Here is a 21139-nt window from a genome sequence, read left to right as displayed (position 1 = left end):
TTGTTGATAGCGATATTCTGTGGACCAGGAGGTACGGAGAGAGGAAGCTGAAGTGCCTTCCTCAGGAGAGCTGGCGCTGGAGAAGAAGGTTCCTGAAGCAAGACCACTTTAGCGCTGGTGATTCCGTTGCCCCGTGAGGTATACCAACTGTATACGTAACGAGAACCTATTGAGTGTATATAGACAAGCACTATTGTAAAATCTTGTTGAATTGATCTAGAGAGTCTAAGCCTTGATATTTATCAGTTATCATTTGATAAGGTTTTTGAAAGATGTTGGACTTTTAAATTTTTTATTAATACACATTTCCGCAGTACACAGTGATTGCTTCATCACAGAGAGCTGGTCTGTGGACAGGCTGCTTCTTAAAGATCTATCTCCCTGTTTCCTATGACCTGTCTTTTACTTTGCTCCTTAATTTATACTTTGGCTTTCTCAAAAATGTTAGATTTAAATTTTACGTTATAAAGACAAAGGCTTGTGGACTCTTTGCAAATATTTGTGTATCTTTTTTAGATACTCCCCGAAGCATCAAGGCATCCACCGCTACAGCTGAGAAGTTTCTTCAGAAGCTGAGAAACAAACATGAATTTACCATTTTGGTGACCCTGAAACAGATGCGCTTAAATTCAGGAGTTATCCTCTCTGTTCACCACTTGGACCACAGGTGAGTCGGCGGCTGCGCTGCCTGTGCCTTCGCTGTGCTGCTAAATGAGTAGCTTAGGGGGAAGTGGGCCGAGGAGGCCAGGATGCGCTCCGCGTGGGTTTTAGGCAGCGTGCATTTGCTGTGTTGGGTGACATCACAAACAAGTTACTGAGATCTGCATAACAGCAGCGGAAAGCGTCACTTTTTAGGCTGCTATGGGAACACAGGAGTCACCGTCCTGAACCAAATTTGTTAATTTCTGGACTCCTCAAGAGGTACCTTTGTCAGTGTTAAGCTAAGCTTACTGCTTTTTAATTTGAATCAGCACCCAGAAATGTTCTATATCCTCTTTCTTTGGGAAATTGTTGGGTTTAGAGGTTTTTTTTTTTTTTGGTGGAACCAGGGATTGAACCCAGGCCCTTGTGCTTGCCAGGGAAGCCCTTATTCTACTGAGCCATCTCCCCGGCCCCCAAAGAACTGAGCTAGGGCTGGGCCCCCATGGTTTAGAGTTTAATAGTCTTATAATTTTACCACTGACAGATAACGTCTTTTCTACCTCAGACTGCAGCACTTGCTGCTGTATTCTTGGATGTGTGTTGAATAAAATTGCTTTCTCCTATCACCCAGCTTCTCTCATAGGTAGAAACACTGTTAAGGAAGCTGCTAGGCGCAAGGGTGAGGAGGGCGGGGGAAGAAGAAATTCATTCATATACATGTATTGCTACTAAGTGATACTGCAGTTCTTTCTTTCCTGAAAGAACCACCACAGTTGCATTCTGTGGACCTTGAGCAAGGCGTGTCATGCCTGTGGTTCTGTACGCTGGGATGACAATGAGGTCTACTTAACAGGCTGTTGTGGAGCAGAAGGAATTTTTATATGTAATATTCTTTACCTGTGTAATGGTTTAATGGTCCTGTGTGTGCGGCGCCCTTTTTGTTCTCCTGAAGAAGCGCGGTAGCCTGGGCTGTCGCAGAGCCTTGATCATTACTAGCAGGCAGAGCCAGGCAGAGGTGTAAGAAGAGCAGGCTGCAGCGAGTGGGCTGACCGGGCGGCTTCCCAGGCGCGCTGTCGCCTCACTCTCTCAGCCCTGCGCTCCGGGCCAGGCCCCATCGAATCCTACCCTTTAACTCCTACGGAAGGTTTCCCAGGCCCTCCCTTAGCTTCTGTTCTTCACACATCCTGTCTGTGTTTGAAGGCACGGTGCCATCCTGCTGCTGCTGGCTCCACACCGCGAGGCCCCAGGGGGAGCGAGCGGGCTTCCGCCTCCCAAGGGCCGCCGGCTCTGCCTCCGTCCAGGGTGCACGGAGCCCTGTGCTCAGCGCACTCTGCCAGTCGTGTCTTTAGGTGGCATGAGCCACATGGGAGAAATGAACATTGGTTCTTGTGCAGAGCAGCCTGTTGTATTGCTGACGACTCTACTTACTATGAAATGTTCTCCTTATTTTGCACACTAGATTTTTCCTCCCTTAATTTTCTCTCATTGTCTTGCTTATAGACAAGTAACTCACTCAGCTTCCCCGGGGGGATGCTGCTTACACGCGTGGCGGCTCCCACCCCGTCCTTTTCTGCCCCTTGGTCTGTAGTAGCGAGTAGCTGCGCCTCCTCCCCTTGCGGCCTGGCGGTCGGACTTCTTCAGGGTGTTGCCCTCGTTTGTTTGAGCTCCAGGTGGTCAGGGCTTCTGTCGGTCCTCAGGGCTGAATGCAGGGACCGAGCCCAGGGCCAGCACGGACCGCTGGTAATTGGCACACACTTTCCAGCTGTATTTGCTAAAACAGTTTGTTTTCATATTTTCCTTCTATTGTATTTCCTATACCAGTGGATACATTAGCAAGTATCTTAGATTTACTTCTCTGGTGAATACAGAGCCAATTATTAAACACTTTATTAGCACAACACTACCCAAAATCCTGGCATCTAAAGATAACTACTTAACAGTCTGGGATACAACCTTCAAATTATATTCTTTTTTTTTTGGCAGAACTGGGGATTGAACTCGGGCCCTTGCGCTTGCCAGGAAAGCGCTTATTCCACTGAGCCATCTCCCCGGCCCCTTAAAATTATAGTCTTAAGTGAACTTGATTGTGTAAAATTTCACATATTTGATCACAATTTCTTTAAGATTTTAAAGCTTTACCTGTCAAGGATTGTGCATTAAATTTGTAAATTTCATTATATCTATTGTGGTGTCATGCATGGTTCACTGCTAAATAAATATTTGCTGAAGGAAGAAATGAGCGAAACTCAAAGGAAACATCACTGTGATTGCCCTCGGAATCGTGAGAGGCACCTTAAAGTTTCCTTCTTCCAGGGTCAACAGTAGGCCTGGAGAGTGTTCGTGTGCTGTGTCGCTGCAGGGCTCCTAATCTGTCCTGAGATATCATTAGCTCCAGCGTGAGGAATTCACTTCCTAGCAGCCACTGCCCGAAACAGCCATAAGTCAAGGTCCTAGAGGACAGCGACAGTCGTAATGAGCTCTACTGCAGGAGCTCCGCCACTGTGTTAAACTGGAAACCTAATCACACAACTTTGTTGGTTTGGACATCTGAAACTAATAGCTATGCTCCAGACTTTTGGGCACCTGACGTGAGCCAAGAGCAAGACAGAAGGAGGAGGACAGAAGCCCACAGCCTTAGGGAGGGGAGGTGGGTGGGTGTAAGTCAAACCCTGGCTCTGAAACACAGCTTCAAACCAAGTGACGTTAGTATGAAACTACCGAGACCTCTATGAGGCGTGCCCTGGTGCACCGTGAGCGGGGCTTTTCACCTCCACTCTGAGGTATGTGTTTCAAAGAGTGTCCCTTAAATAGAGGCCAGGATTGAAGTTTCGTGAGCACAGTCTGAGAGGACTGTCGATTCTTTGGTCACTTCTGTGTATATTAGACATCAGTCACCATTACCTAAGACAACAGACAATATTACAGGGCGTTTATCTGCAAAAACTAGGACACTCAGAGGGATCCGGGATTTTTCTCATCATGCCAATTCTCAGACTACAGTACCGTGTTTTTAAAGGCAGAGAATAGAAAATAGGGAGCAATTTCAGGATACTGATTCACTTATATAGAGGACAAGAAATGAGAAAAAAGGAAAGTGTCATTATTATAAAAGCAAAAATATGTTTATCCATAAAAATAAACAGTGAATTTCCTCTCAATTTCAAAAGGTGTCTATTTCCTTCTTTCCAGTTTTCCAAAATGGTAGTTTCTTCAGGATAAATACAAAGGTTTTGTTATCACTTGGTAGAGTTTTGCTGTAGTTCTTTAGCCTGTGGTTTGTATTTTATAGCATTTCTCCCTTATTTAAAGTAATCTCGGGATTTAGATGATAGATTAGTTCTTGCGGGATTATTGGAATTTTCCTGATATTCCGTGATTATTTATGCATCCAGCTTTGGGTGCATTATGGCACGCATGGAAGTAATTTGTGGCAACAACTTTGCAAATAAATATAAGACTGTCATAGCTCACCATCATCTGTATTAATAAACTTGAAGTGAAAGAAATGATGTATTTTTCTACCATATTAATAATTATACATCCTGGTTAAGTAAGACTGTACTTACTCATGAGGTTGCTAAAATGTGTCTGTAATATTTGTGAGTGCTTGCCTTGCCTTAAGCCATTTTTCTTTCTTGACAGGAGTAAGTAAAAATTAAACTTGCAGGCAGTATTTACTTGGCTTAATGGTTCTGAACTAAAAGATGACTTTGTTTATTATGGGTGAAATGAACAGACTGTCATAAAAGCTACTGCCCTCTTTACTTTTTGGTTGCATTTTATTTAATAATAACATTAATTTATAGGATTTATAAATTAAAATTCCAAACTCCACATTCTACACAACTGAAAAAACTTACTTAGAGTTTATTCTCACAAAGCATTTCTATGCCATTATCTGTTGCTAACAAACTCGCCTCTCTGACGTGAGTGTTGATGCCCTTCCTTACTGTTAGGAAAGCGGCCACATACACACATGCACCATCCCCAGCCAGGCACAGTGAGGTGCTCGTCAGAGAAACCCAAAGCTCAGACTCAGAAAGCTGGATTTGTTATATTTAACATCTGTGTCAAATTTGTATGTAGGGCAACCTGCGGAAAGAAGCCCAGGTCTGACACATCTCGAGGAGCGCAGACTCCCACGTATCTATTTGTTTATTTATTTTTTGTGTATCTGCTGCCGGGTCTCACTACCATGGCATCTGGTGCTGGGAATTGAACCCTGGTCCCTGTGCTTGCCTAAGCAGGTGGTTAGTCTGCTGAGCTATCTTGCCACAAACTTCCCTTGTAGGCAGAAAGCAGCAAGCCATTGTTCCTTTCCTTCATGTTAACTTTCCATGACTCAGTAGCTCTGCTGCCGCCACCCACAGACCAGCCCCCATTTACGCCCTGACACTTGTTGGCATTTACCTCTCCAGAAAGGGTCGGAGCACACCCGGCGTCCTTCCAGGTCTCCGTCCTACTTGACCTCATGTAGTAGTCAAGTTCCCAGTGCCGAGGTTCCCCTCACGTCTCCTCTGCACCTGCCCGCTCCTCTGAGTAGCACTGTCTGCGTATGGCTGTCTGCATGCACCAGTGTACCGCGCGTGCTGCTCAGCATGCACTGCCGGCTGGCGAAGGAGAGTCCCCAGCAGCGCTGGCCCAGGTGCTGGAGGCAGGCTGCTGCCTTTTCTTGTTGGCCTTAACAGATATGTCTAAGGGTTTCAAGGTTTTCTAACTATTAAGTGCTTGCCTGGCAAGTGCAAGGTCCTAGTTCAATCCCTGGTACCACACACACACACACACACACACACACACACACACACACACACAGAGACTCTTAAAATTTTAAAAATTATTAGGGATCGGGGAGATAGCTCAGTAGAATAAGTGCTTGCCTGGCAAGCGCAAAGGCCTGAGTTCAATCCCCAGTACCGGGGTGGGGGAAAAAGAAAATTTGCAGTTGTTATTTTAGTTCTTTGAGGACTTGTGACTTTATTGTTTCATCTTTCATCATTTTGATCTGTTTAACTCTTAGAGGTTTATTCCTCATTCTCGTTTCCGTAAGGCCTGACACCTTCCTGGAAACATCATTTTTTCTCTGTAAGAAACTTTTTTTGTATTCTGTGTGTAACTCATGAATATTACTTGATTGGTATGTCAGTTAATTATGCTTTATACATTATTTATCTAAAATAATTTTTCCTATCCTGCGATCAGAATTTACTTTAACATAGATAAAAAGCTTTACATATTTTTAAAAAAATGGACAATAATTTTTAACTTTTCAACTCTCATCTGAAATGAAATTTTACATGTATGTTAAAAATAATTCTTCATTCTCTTTTCTGTTTCATAAACTGGTTTATTTTCATGCCAGTAACACACTTGCATCGAAAACTATTTTCATATCATGTTTTCAATGTACATGTTTTAAAAATGTGGAGACCCCCCCCCCCCGCATTACCTGAATGTGATCTATTTTACTCCTGGTGGCTATTTACAATGTAAGCGATGAGCGTGCCGCAGGCACTAAGCAATCAAAACAGGAAAGTGAACAAGGAGAACGGGTGTGGCAGTCCTCAACCAGCTGGCTGCTCTGTACACGGGCTGTGCATTTACTTCTCAGTGTCGGGGTACTGAGTAGATTTATAGATAAAGATGTAAATATAGGTGTCAAATTTGGTGTACTTGTAGATTTCATACTAGATATGTATGATTACAGAGTTTATAAAACTTTTCATATATTATAGTCTCATCAGCAAAATACTCACTTGCCCTCTCTCTGCCCCCAACCATGATTTTAAAAATTGCTACTTCAGTAGGTGAAAAGCAACTCTTTGTTGGTGAGGTTCAAATTTTTTGATTATTTGCCACTTATACATGTGTGCATTTTATACGTTGTCTATACAAGCTGCTCCTTTTTCTTCTTTCTCACTGATTTGAATGAGCTCCATTTAATAAGGATACTCAGTCTTTATTCTCTATAGCTTTCATTGTTTTAAAATTTTTATGGGTCTTTTGTGTACTGAATTTTCTTATTTGCTGTGTAGTCAAATCAGTAATGTGTACATGTGAAAGTTGTGGCTATGGTAACAACATAGAGAGAAAGAGTGTTTTTCCTCTCAAAATAAAATACAAATCCATTCAAAAATTCAGCCATGAATTTTGAATTCTGTTTGAGACATTTGTGGTAATAATAACATATATAAAATGAAACTGAATTCAGCTTGGCTTTGGGTAATCATTCAAAGTAAGCCAAGTGCTATTGATTTTGGTGTCTCTCATTTGAGGAATACAAAGTACAAATAAAGAACAAGATATATGATTGATAAAGCTTTATCAGGGAGCTACAGCTTTTGCAAATGGGAAATGGTCCAAGAGACAGAACTAGAGGGAAGCGAAGAGGAGAAACAGGTTTAAGATGGGTCACATAGATGCGCCAAACAACGGAGGCAGTCCTAGGAGGTCACAGAGAGGAACTAAAGCAAATCTCATAATAGTGATGGAGGTAGGGCAAGAGAGTCTAGAGACAGGAGGGTGTGGCTGAGGGGGGGTCGGGGGTCAGATGAGTGCAGGTATGTTAGGCGCATTTACTCCTAAGATGAACGTAACCTTCATGTGCTGCAAACATGCGCTAACACAGTAGGTTAAGAAAAGAAAGCTTGTGAACATTCCTCTTTGGTTTGAAGAATGTACGTCACGGTATGCGAGAGTAGAAGAGCAGATATTTGGGCACAGTATTTGTTTTTGCAATTCTATAAAATAGACATAGAGGTAAATACCGATGGGGTCTTTTACTGATATTTTGCTTGGGGGACCTGGAATGGTGATGATAGTACATCTGTATTTTACATTTCCTTTTAATCTGCCCTACGCTATTGAAAGAATGGCTTATTTGCATGCCCTTTGGCGGTATCCAATAAAATAGCTCGACGTTTTGGACTTAGATGTAGGTCATGATGGTGTCATGTATCCAGTAGCACGCGATTTTTCTCACAGAGCTGTAATCAAATTCCCATCAGTGCTGAGAGCTCTGTTTGTGGGCCCTGGGTTCTGTTCTTTTTTTTTCTTTTTTGTAGTACCTGTTTGCAGCACATGAAGTTTATATTTATCTTGGCAAGTGGGTACATCATACAGTTGCTAACTGTTTGGTTGACTTCTTCAGAAAAACCATACCATTCTGATTACTATAATTTTAAAAGCCTGATGTCTAATAGTTCAAGTCTCTTTGTTCTTCCTGTTAAGGCATTTTTACTGTTTTGATGTAAAGCTTACAATCAATTTGTTAACTTATATAAAAATATATTGAGATTCATATTGGAATTGTCTTACATTTATAGGTCAACATATACTAACATTTTTGCAAGATTCAGACTTCTTATAGAGCAATATGGTTTATTTATTCATTTTTTCATATTGTCTTTTATCTTCCTGCCAGAGTATATATCTACTTTATTAGATTTATTCCTACAAATCTTACAGGTTGTGCTCCAAGCAAGGTTGGATCTTTATTTTTCTGTTATGTTTTATAATTTCCAAAAGACTTGAAGTCACTATATTACTACAAAATACATATTTTTGTATGAAAAGTGACATCTTGCATAGTATTTAAATTGCTTTCTCTTTTGACTTTGTGATAAAGTGTCTTTAGGTTCTTTTTTGAATATGACAATATTTTCAATATACTGTTCCAAGTTTAATCCTGTTTTGATCTGCTGTGCTTTGCTATACACTGACATTTCAATATTCTTTCCTAAGATGAATGAGGAGGATTGTTGTAATACACTAGACTTTAATTCTTTGGTGTCAAAACTTCTCCTTTAAGTCTTTTGGTGTGAAAACTCGACTTCCAAATCCTATTTATGGCCTTGATCAGTTCCTTTTTACAAAGGGCTCATTAAAATTATAATCTTTCTACCATTCATTATCATGGAAATAGAATTGAGCTCTGTTTAAATTTATTACTGTATTTAGTGTTGCTCCATTGTGCATGCTTGAGTTCCACTGATTTTGGAGGACACCCATGTGTTTTGGTTGAAACCGTGCACTGATTTGTATCATAGCAGTTGAGTAAAAGTTGCTAATTTTCCCCACCCTTTTCAGTGATTTTTATCTTTGTAGCACTTTGAAAGATGTTGATTGATGTGTTGTCATCTTTCTTTGAACTTTAGCCCTCAGTTCCTTAAAACTCTAGGTATTGTAAAACATTCGATCATGAAATGGCACAGTTTTGAGGATACCAAGTAATCCACAGCATATTTGGATTACTGAATATTAGTGTAATGTAGCCAGTCAAATGCCCTGCATAGCACCAAAAGCAGAGTAGGAATGTTTTGAGAGAACTACAAGGAAACAATTGACTTTGCAATGACTTGAATTTCAAACTACATACTCACACACGCCTACCTTAAGCCACATACACACACACTTACACCACATATACTTTCTTTTTTATTTTTTTTCATAATTTTATTGAGAACAAATAGCAATGAGAGAGTTTCAAATCAAATTGGTAGGACAGCCTCAGTAATCAACACATTGCATACGTTCTTCCTAGTGATTAATTGCTGTACAAGATGCAGACATGATATTCCATTTACAAACACCATTAGAACAAATCCCTCTACTCATTAAGAGAATGTAACTATATATCTATCCTAGCCACCTTGAATACACAGATACCAAATGGACATTCATCCATATCCCCTTATACTTTTAAGAATTGGGCATTGTGTTTACAATAATATATTGCTAACATGATATTGGAATAGTGATTATAATTTGTAAAATTTATAACTTTGAGTATTATGAATTTGAATAGTTTTTATATATTTGTTAGTAAGTTGTTCGTGTTTTTCAACTGCAAATTCATTTCTAAACATCCTTTGCCACTTTTAAGTGTAACTTATTTCGTACTTATAAGACCTGTTCGATAATGTCATAGCAATTTACTGTCAGTCATGTACATTCTGCATATAAGCTGCAGCTTTCCTAGACTGTTTGATTTTAATTAAAATTTCTTTTAAATAATTACAAATCTACTCAAAAGTTACAAGAATAGTGCAAAGCAGTCTTACTATTATGGGATTCTCCAGTTGGGAATGTTTTTATCTCATTCATTCCATCACTTTCCCTGTCTTATTTCCATATGCCTTTTACTAATGAGAAGCTCTATCACCTTGAAGTGCTCCAGAGTGTCTTTTATCATAACACGGTACTTTCCTGTATATCTGTGGAGTCTCCTGCGTCCCTCCAACCAGGAAAGCAACATTGCAGTCTAATATCACACAGAGTGCAAACCTTCAAACCTCACCCCCGATCTGAGCAATGTGTCTTCCTCCTTTACCGTTCTGTTCACAAGCATGCGTTGTGTTCGGCCCTCAGGTGTCATCATCTCCTGCAATCTGAACCAGCTCCAGCCTTTTCCTGTTTCTAGTATACTTAAGGCCTTTGAAGCACAGGTCCTTCACCTTGCACGGTCACCCTTGGTCTTACTCCCTGTGAGGCTTCCTTGTCACTCGGGCCCTGCATATTCCTCAGGAAGCCCATGGCAGTGATGCTGCCTTGCATCCCAACGCCAGTCTGGAGGTTCTTCACTGTGTCAGTCTGTCCTGATGGGTGCTGTTTCTTTATTCACCTGATCACGATGTGGAGTGGGCAGTTTAGGCTTTTTATTTTCCCTTTTATTTTGATTGTATTTTATGGGGAAGACAGTCCAATTTTATTTCAATATCCTCTTCTATATCAGAGCTTTACCTACTTAGCATCCACTGATATTCCCACCTCTAATAGATACCGTTGCTTCTTAGTGATATGAATAAAATTAAAACTCGACACATTATTTTTCTTACATTCATTTTCTGGTAGTATCAAATATGAGAAATATGTATTTATGTAAATTTACATTCCTATTAAAATCGTAGATCAAGGTTTTTTATAGCTCACTTTCAATACATATCTGCATCCCGCACATAAGGCATTTTAAAATTAACTACTACATCTTATCTTATTGGAATTTATTCATGTGTAATGAATGAAATACAGAAAAAATAGTATCATTTTGCTATAAATGTGATTTGCTTAGCATTTCTTCCTTTCTCTTGATAGCTTTTCATACACAGTGTTGCTTTCACGGAAATGAAACATCACAGACTTTTATAACAGCAAAATCAAAATGCATATGAGATATATTAGGCACAAATTTTGCCGAGGTGGTTTTAAGTTTATCCTCATCTGAATCTTGTGTTTATAGTTTAGAAATCTTTTCCAGTTCATTTTGTTATTGGTAGACAACAAAGAAATAACTTCCCATTTTTTCAACATTTCTAATAGATTCAGTGCATGTTTTCTTCACTAAAAAAATAAACTTGTTTTCTGTCAGCTGACATAAATATATGAAACAGCCTTTCCAGTATCCAGCTTAATAGATTTCAAGGTTTTTGAAAGACTTCAATCACATTAAAAAATAGTGTTTAGTTTTACATTTTGCATATTTACTTATAATCAAGCTCTTAGAGTCACATGAATTAAAATATTAAAACAATATAAGCTATATCTAATGTTCCAAAATTAAACATTTCTCAGAAAAAGCAATTCGAGATAGTGGAAAGTAGCCCTACACTTAGAGCAAAAGGCGGTCACGTCGCAGTGTCTGTTCAGGAAGACAATGAAGTGAAGGGCCCGGACTTCTGGAGCGCCTCCACCCTCTCTGCCTTCGCTCTCTGTAGCGTGGCGGCCCGCAGGAGCTTGCTGAGTGCCTGGGAGTGCGGAGGCCTCCGCGGTCGGTGCTGTGGCCTGAGTGCTGGTTCCCGCAGCGCACCGCAGTGTTTGCTTCTCCGTGCAGGTCACCAAGAGCCCACCTTGGAAGCCCCAGACGTGAGTCAATCGCATGAAAGGCTCAGCAGCATCCTGGGGGCCGGTACCATTCTCATTCCCATGTGATAGGTACCGAGATGGGTCCGCGAGCCGTTCTGTCTCAGAAGGGAGGTGACAGTGGGCACTAGAGCCCGCAGCGGGTCTGGCTGCCTGGAGCCACGCCCGGCTCCCAATCGCTCTCCTGACCGCGTCTCCGTCTGCTTCACTAGAGTAGTGGGCTGCCTTTTCTGCTGTCTTCAGACTGAAGGATGTGACGGTAGGGTTAGTTCTGTTGCTTTCCATTGCTTCTGAAGACAGTGATACATTTTTCTGTAGTCGGCTTTTTCCTGTTTTGCTACAAGTTTTCATCCGGTACTTTCACCCTCCAACTTACTTCCTTAGTCCAAGAGCCTCACCAAGGCCTGCTGAGTTTGTTGCAGTACAAATAAAGCTGTCATGGTCTGCATGATTCAGCAAATTATTTGTTTTTTAAATTTTTGGAATTGACCCTTCATGAAAACCTTACGATAAAGCCGGATAGTAATAACCTGGCTTCTTTGCATTTTCGTGACAGCTGGAACTTGGGATCTGCTTCTGCCGGCCGGGATGCACCATGCCCGCTGCAGCAGGAGCGCCGCACCCTCTTCTGCGCCTCCTACTCGTGCTGAACTTTGGGGGAGACGCAGGGCCCTGACGTGTTGGGGAGCAGGCGCGGCAGTGCTGACGGCGTACGCTCCCTGGTGACTAATTCCTTTCTTTCAAACACTGCCTCCCGCGAACCGCAGCTATCTTACACGCATCGGTGCTTTTCTTTCATTGCCTGCCTGTAGCTTCAGAATGTTAGCGGTACAGCTGCTGAACATTCCTAGTGGGCCGACACCTACCGGCCCAAAGGACTTCTATTGATTTTTGAGAACCTTTAGGAAAGCAAATTGTGACGATGCTTTGAAACCAGACACAATCACGGGACACTGAGGTCTTGGTCGCTCCTGTTGGTTCATTCCTTTAAAGCCTCACTAATCACTTTTAGGTGAAGGAAAAGACGAAAATTTACCATTGGGGGAATATGGTTTCTTCCTAAACAAATTATTTGTTCTATGAAAGTGCAAAACCACACACACCTTAGTAGGTTTCTAAAACCTCTTAGAAATTTAGATTTTTTGCTTTTTATCAGTACTGAGGCGTAAAGATAGGACATTTACACTGACCTACATCCCTGGTCCTTTTTGAATTTCTTATTTTTTGAGAGAAAGTCTCACTAAATTGTCCAGGGTGGTCTGGAATTTATAACCCTCTCAGCCTCTTAGAATGCTGAAAACAGGCAGAGCCATCCCCCCAACAGGTATCAAGATAGCCTTGGGAACACGTGTACTGTACTTCGTCCTCCAATAATATTTAATTCATTTGTAGATTGGATTTAAGAGATTACTAAATTCTTATTCATTTCAGGCACAGCTGACCTAAAACCCTCTGATAAATGTACCTACGTACGGAAAAGTCAGATTGTATTTTTTTAAAGTCAAAATTAAAAGTTTGACTTGACTAACCAAATACAGAAATTAAAAAGTAACTTCACTCTGTATTTTAGTTAATTAATTAATTAATTTATTTATTTTTGCAGAACCGGGGATTGAACTCAGGCCCTTGCACTTGCCAGGGAAGTGCTTATTCCACTGAGCCATCTCCCTGGCCCCTACACTTTGTATTTTAGAGTAAAATTTAGTGTATTTCATCTTATATCCTATGTGGATAAGCAATTAACTGGAGGGTTTCTTAATGAACATATTATTTCCTTGCGGCCTACAAATATATTGATCTCTTCTGTATATTTGTAGATTTTATCAAAGTTGATGGGTTCTGAGTATTTGGTGCAGTAAATACAATGTCTTTTAAACCTTCCTGGAGTGCTAAAAAACCACACATCTCAAGAGATCACGTCAGTCCTTTTTGTAGAAAAATACATGCCCTTTATGCTTAGCTGAGAAAGAATATTAATATCACTTGCAAATGTTTTAAATAACACTTGGGTGGGAGTTTCATCCTCCAAGTAAAATGAAACAATATTTCAGCAAATAAATATCTTATAGTCAAAACTATTTCGTAATTACATTACATACATATCTCTTTCAAATCCTTTAAAACAACCACTGGTATTTATATTTAAATAAACTATTCTAATTTTCTTCTCTAATACGTTAACCTGATTTTCACGGAAAAGTTAGGACCATTTCTGAAATTCAGAGTATATAATAAATTACAAGGTAGGAAAGAGCAGTGGTGATTCATTCTCACCTGGGATGTATCAGGGACCCTTCCCTGGGCCAGGTTTGTAGAGGTACGCTTCGCTCTTCCTTTCATATATCACTAACCTTCCCTGAGTTGGAGCAGGGATCAGAGGCAGAATAGCTTTGGGGCAGCCATCAGGACTGCTAGGGAATCAGTCTCCAGACTGATGCCCTTGATTTCAGGAAATGGAGTCTTTGCGTGTTGCATATGGTTTGTACTCGTGGGTGCTTAACAGTGCAAGGTGGAAATTACGCCAGGGATCTTTTTTGCTATGGTGATGCCAATTGCTCTTTCCCAATTGTTTATTTATTAATTTTTGGAAAGAACTGATATTTTCTTCTTAATACTGAAATGTCACGCTTTCCATAAGCAGGTTACCTCATTTATGTCGATCTGTTTCTTAACTACCCAGTCCCAGTACTCTACATTGTAGAGTCACCCAGCTTTCATGGCTGTGATTTTATGTAATGCTAGATTTGGTAGGAATCTGGATACTCCAAATTTTGTCACTGTTTCAAGGATTGTTTTGGATATAGTTGTAGTTTTCACCTCTGTTTTCATTTTGGAATCAGCTTGAATTTTGAGTGAGGTATTCAATTTGTACATAAACTTGGGCCATGATTTACATATACATATAAGGAATTTTGTAATTTTTTTCCATAATGTTTTATAGTTTTTCAGAGTTACTGAACATTTTCTGTAAAATTTATTCTTCAGTATGTGAATATTTTGATGTTATGTTAATTGGCATCATTTAAAAGTTCTTTATGTGTCAGTTAACAATAAAATTGAAGTGCTTCCTGGCAAGCTCAAGGCCTGAGTTCAATCCCTGGTTCCACCAAAACCCCCCAAAAAAACAAAATTGAAGTTTGCACATTGATCTTTTTTCCAGCAAAATCACTAAATGTATTTATTAATTCTAATTATAGTTTATTCTTCTTTTTCCATGTCTTCTGTATCTTATCTGTGTATAAGAACAGTGATTCTTCTTGGCTTTAATTATTACGCCTTTTCCCAGTCTTGCTGCATGGACAGCCTGACTAGTGTAACACGAATGAGAATGTGCTAGCTGACCTCGCTAGCTTGCGTGGCTCACAGGACAAGTGGTTTTTTTTTTTTAATAATTTTATTGAGAAACAAATAGCAATGAGATAGTTTCAAAACAGGTTAGTAGGACAGTTTCAATAATTAATACATGGCATATTGTTGTCTTCATAGTGGTTATTCATAGTACAAGATGCAGACATGATATCCTGTCCAAACACTGTTAGTACAAATGTTTCTTCTCATTGAATTAAGAAAAAGTAGCTGCATATCTATCCTATTTTGTATATACAGATACGAAATGGTTCTTTGTTTGTGTCTCCGTTTTTTGTTTAGTTTTGTCAGAGATGGATATTCCTTTGCCATTTAAATATTGTAGGTGCGTGAATTCAGCAAAATAATCCAATATAGTCCAGTAGTCCATAATAATAGTGGGTTATATGTAGGACTGGCAATGTCAGAAGTTGTTGACTTGAACCTTTTACAGCTCAGCGTATTAATATGACTTTACTTTTTATACCTCATGATTATACTTTTCTGCTGGATGGTTAAGACCAAGATAAAGCAAGACCTATGTAACAAGAAATATAACTTCCGTATCTGACAAGGTCAGTCAGATCCCCTCAGGATTTACTCTGAAGCCCTGTACCACAGTTTGTAGATCCTTTGTTACTCTCCTTAGGCACACTGTACATTATTGATCACTTTCCGGAGACAAGTTTTCATATTCTACCATTGTGTATGGATGTTTGCCAAACTTACCGTTATTATTTTTGATCATTTTTATTTTCTCCTTATCATAGGGAAACTTCATATTTATTCTTTGGTATGTAAAAATAATGAATTAATGTATAATTTAATCAAACATATTTACTAAAATCATTAAAGTGGTCATTTAATTTTTTTATGTTAGCAGTGTTTAGTGAGTTCTGGTGAACCAATTTTAGATTAATAAAAACAACTTTAATGTTCTAGTTGAAATCCCATTTGGTTATGTATCTATATATTTCTTACATAAATTGCAGTTTATTTACTATATTGAATGTAATAAATAGTATTGATATGTATGAAATTTATGCAGAAACAAAAATGATTAAAATAAAGTAGATAACGAAATTTCAGTTACATTGTACAGTTATGTATATCTATCCATTCAAAGCAAGATTAGTACGAAATATGGCAAATGAAACAATTGATTTGTTAGGGGATGGAAAGTTTGCAGTTTACGAATTCATTATATATGTGATTTTATTTTATTTTATTTTTTTGGCGGAACCGGGGGTTGAAGTTAGGCCCTTGCACTGGCCAGGCAAGCGCTTATTCTACTGAGCCATCTTCCAGGCCCCCTATATATATGATTTTAAATACAATGATGAAACATTTTAAAAATATAATAAAACCCACTCCTGAGAAGATCTCTGTATCCAGCTAATGTTTTTAAATTTGATAGTAAATTATTCGGCAGATGTCTAGCACTGTGTCGGGCTGTTAGGTAGTTCTTCTAGAAGCCTCCATTCCTCTTTGTCTGAGACGCCCCGTTTCTTATTACTCAGAAATAGTCATTCAGTTACAAGTTCTTTCCCCAATAGCTGTGTAAGGAGAAGAACGGCCCTTGTTATCTCTTGCTATCATTTTTCAAAATCCAGGAAATGAATAGGTTTAAAGACGGGCATGCTTCTTTAGGAAATACATGGATCTAGTTATTTTTTAGGGTGTCACTCTGAATTGCATCCTCTAATGTTTACATGAGCCTTTTATAACTATTTTTATGAAATAAATTAGTTCATGATTTTTCTTTCTTGAAATTTTCTTGTCAGGTTTGTACCTCATAAATATGTCAAGTATTTTGATTGCTTTGATAATCTCTGGAAATTTTTGAAAGATTGCTCCTACTCTTTCCTGAAATTTTTAAAAGAATTCACCCATCAATCCATCTGATGCTGGGAATAATATTTATGAGAATCTTTAATTATATAATCAAACTTAAAAATAAATATCTCTTTATATTCAGTTTATCATTGTGTATTATGTTTGAAGAATTTTGTGTCTCTAAGGTATTTATATATGTTTGTATTTATTTCTATTTAGTTTTCCAGGAAATGCCTATTTAAAGTTGTCTCAAATCTATTGACATAAGGTTTTAAAGATCCTTTTAAATATATCTAGAATCTGTAGTTCTCCTAATTTTAAATATTTTCAAAATTTTTAGTTTTTAATAGGAAAAGTGATGAGAAAACATGAACTTAAGCAACCATAGCAAGTACAAACAGAGATAGCACTGATCCTTTTACAAGTTTGATTTTCTGGTGAAAATACCAAAACTCTTCTGAAAGAAAGCACAGTCTAGGTTTAAACTACTTACAAGGACCACACTAAAAAGATAATCATAACGAAAAGAGAGGAAAACAAAGTACATTTATAAAAGAAGTATGCATAGAAATATTAATATTACATCATGTAAGACAAAATTCAGAACTAAAATTAGAGTTATTTTATTTTGATTGCAATTTTGTTCTATAGCAATAATAAAAACAATAGGGTACCTAGATGTAAATAAAAGATGGTTAAGAGAAAAGGAGAAATATGAGTAGCTAAAATAACAGTGGGAGATTTAACAAAATTCTCTTAGTTCTTGATAGACTTAGAAACAAAAATGAATATAAATCTTGGAAATAAGGTAAAGTAATTGATCCATTCTGTTTAATATCTATGTATACACTTAAAATGCAAAGTACACATTTTAAAAAGGCTGTTGAGCACTTAGAGAATGTGATAGTGTACCAGTACATGCACATAGACATGTTCCCCTCAAAATTTTTCTGAAGTATTTTTATAGAGTACACACTCAGGTGTAACACAATAAAGTGTTAGAATGACTTGAAGGCCAGTGAGACACAAAAACAAACTTCTATTTATTTCTCGTATCGTAGTGAATGTGATATTTTGTATAAATATCAACATGTCTAAGCTGTGTTTATTCTTTAATAATATGTGACCAAGATGCCAGATAAATCATTTCTAATGTCAAAAATTAGAAATAGAAAAATATAATGACCATAATAAGGAAAATGAGAGAAAACAAAGTAATGTGACACTTTCCGAAGATCCCAACTTTCTAGTAAGGTGTTCCATGTATGTACTATATATCAAATTGAATAAAATGCCTGATAAAGAATAAAAAAGTGATTTAAAAATTTTCTGTGTGTCCCAAGTGAATAATATAGTTCAATGCAATCATGAAGATGATATAAAATATGAATTAAAATTTCAGCAAAGACACAGAACTTTTGAAGAAGAATCAGAAATCTAGGAAATCTAGAGTTCAGTAGATCATCAGCTTCTATTACTTCTTGTAGGAGTCCCTTAACATACCTACGTGCTGGAGAACTTCATCTAAGCTTACTTAACCATTATGTGTGATTAAGTTGTTATAACATAATTATATTGCATAATTGTTGGGTGTATTTCCTGAGCTTGTAATGTACTGAAAACATAAACGTCTTGAGGGGAAGAAATAACTCAGATAAAAAAATTAACCAGACAGTGCCCAAAGCAGATCAGGTATACAGGAAGGAACAATATCAGTTTGAAGAGAGATCTTTCAAAATATCACTCTTAGACAAAACAGAAGATAAGACAGAATAAAAAGTACATTTAAGATTTGAGACATAATTCAGAGAGCAAACTACTGCAAGACTGGAATATTGAAAGAGGGTATAAATAAAGGGCTATAGAAACCTATTTTATGAAACAATAGCCAAAGACTTCCCCAGTCTATGGACAGGTCTATAGAACCCCAAATATACATGATCAGAAAGGGGACTTACCATAGCACAGTATAGCCAAATTTTCAAAAATATGGTACAAAGAAAGAATTTCACAATATCAGGAGAAAAGTACCAAGGCGTCTGTGGGAAGCCACCCTTAAGTTAACAACAGAGTGTCCAGCAGAAGCCCTAAAGTCCTAGGAAGATGCATTTCTAGCGCTGTAAGCAAATAACTATGAAGAAGATTGTTCAGAACTGGAGGAGAAATAAGACCTTCCAAAATAGGCAAAAGCTAAGGGAATTTGTGAGCCTCAGGTCAGCGCCGCAGAAAGATATCTAAGGGCACCCAGCAGCCAGAAGTAGCAGAAGGATAGCTAACCACAAGCACAATGGCTTGGGAAAGTATGGAACTCATCAGGGAAGTACATACACAAGCAATACATATGAAATGAGCAACCATTATCACTACAGTAAATGTCAGAGCACAATGATGAATGTGAAAGAAATAAACAGAGAGAACCAACAAAATGACAAGCACAAGTGCACTCCTCAATAATACTTGGATGTAAACGGTCTTAATTTTCCAATAAAAGGCTCAGTGGTGTGAGCGTCTGCCTTGGTAGCAAATGCAAGGTCCCAAGTTTGATCCCTAATACTGCAAAAAGAAAAGAAGAAAAATAACAAGTTCCTGAGGCCGGGGAGCTAGCTCAGTGGAATAAGTGCTTGCCTGGCAAGTGCAAGGTCCTGAGTTTGATCCCTGGTACCACCAAAAAAAACCCCAAACAAACAAACAAACAAGCAAACAAAAAACCCACCCCTCCCCCCCAAAAAAAAACCAAGTTCCTTAATTTTCCAATAAAAAGTGCAGACTGACTGGATTGAAAGACGAGATCTCATGATGAGCTTCTTGAAAGACACTCACCTCTCTAAAAAATACACACACAGATAGAGAAAAGGATTGAAAATGCTATTTCCAGTAAGTGGAGTCCAAAAGTAAGCAAGAGGAGCTATTCTTGGATCTAATGCAATAGATTTTTAGATGAACACAGTAATTAGAAATCAGTACATTAATATATATGATCACAGGCTCAATTGAGCAGAAGGTAGAAAAGTTACAAATTTGTAGGCATCTAATATTAGAGATCCAATTTATCAAACGAAAATATTAGACCTCTAAAGGAGCTAACTCAGAGATGTGGGGATTTCAGTATGCCACTGGCATCAATTGATATATGATGCAGCCCCCTCAACCCTCCCCCAAAACAAGAAAAAAGAAAACAATGAAGAAACATCGGAGTTAAGATACTCTGTAGTTCAACTGGACTTAACATTTACAGAACCTTTCATCAATAATGGCAGAATACACACTCTCTCATCTGCCCAGGGAACTTTCTCTAACATAGACCACATAAAGGTCCAGAAACCAAATCTTAACAGATTTTAAAATATTGAAATTGTATATCTAGAATCTTTTCTTATTACAGTTGAATTAAACTAGAAAATAAAAGCTTTGGAAACTATAAATACTGTTTCAGTTACTCTTCTTTTTGTTGCTGGGACAAATACCCAACACCCAAAATGAAGGAAGGAAAGCTTTATTTAGCTCACAGTTAGTGGAGGTTTCAGTCCATACTCCGCTGGCTCCAAGGCAGAGCGGCACATGGCAGAGGGCAGCCGTTCATGGTGGTGGAAGGCAGCAAAATAGCAAGAGCAAGTGTGAGGAGTAGCAGCAGCAGTGGCTACGGAGAGCATGTCTGTCTCCCTTATGCTGCATTCAGGCGATCCGCCCCTGGCACTCACACCCATAGTCCCAGCAACACTCACACCCATAATCCCAGCACTGGATCCTGAGTTAATCACAAACTCCAGAAGTCAGCTCCGTGACTGCACGAGGCTTTGGGGGGACAACTAGACACAAACTATAACAAATACAAATACTTAGAGATTAAATAATACACTTAAAAAAAATTCCCTCACCAAGTCAACACTATACTGAAATTCTACCAAGGATAATTAGACTAAATAAATAAGTAGGTGTCAAGAATAAAAATGTAGAAATACAGGTGATTCTATTTAAAATAATTTTGCATATAAGAAATCATATGAAATTCATTAAAAACAATGAAAAATACAACATGGTAAAAATAGTTAATGACAGTGCATGGCCTATTTTTAATTTTTTTTCCCACTCAAAACATGTTTAATCAAATATTTAAAATGTGTTTACCCCCTTGTATAATTGGATGATTTACAAAACACCTTACAACTAACAATTACAGTTTTATTAAAAAATATTAAGGGTAATGTATTCTTTAGTAAAGGTGGTGCTTGAAAATCTGAGTGATTTCCTTAAATACTGAAATATGGCTTGGCTCTGAAGACAGAGTGACATCTACAACCTACAGGTTATGAGAATTGGCTGTGGAGTTAGGTAGATGTGGATTTAAATCCTATCTCTGCCATTCCTAATCTGTTACTACCAGAAATTACTTTGTGGACAGTAAAAGGGAATTATAACACCATTAACTTAGATTTACTTGACTTTTTTTTTTTTTTTTTTTTTT

The 21139-nt window shown here is 38.3% G+C and overlaps 1 protein-coding gene across 1 annotated transcript in view; it reads left to right on the top strand.

Moving 5' to 3' along the window:
- The window catches only part of Nell2 (neural EGFL like 2), a 410830-nt gene that overhangs the window by 88403 nt on the left and 301288 nt on the right, over nt 1-21139 (top strand). Inside the window, exon 3 of the mRNA XM_023723548.1 lies at nt 517-667. Coding sequence (XP_023579316.1) covers nt 517-667 — 151 coding nt within the window. The remainder of the gene's footprint in view (nt 1-516; nt 668-21139) is intronic.

The sequence above is a fragment of the Octodon degus genome, unplaced genomic scaffold (genome assembly GCF_000260255.1).
Source record: "Octodon degus isolate 3935 unplaced genomic scaffold, OctDeg1.0 scaffold00100, whole genome shotgun sequence".
In the NCBI taxonomy this organism is placed as follows: domain Eukaryota; kingdom Metazoa; phylum Chordata; class Mammalia; order Rodentia; family Octodontidae; genus Octodon; species Octodon degus.
Note: the sequence above shows the minus strand (reverse complement) of the source record. Positions and strands in the feature narration are given on the sequence as shown.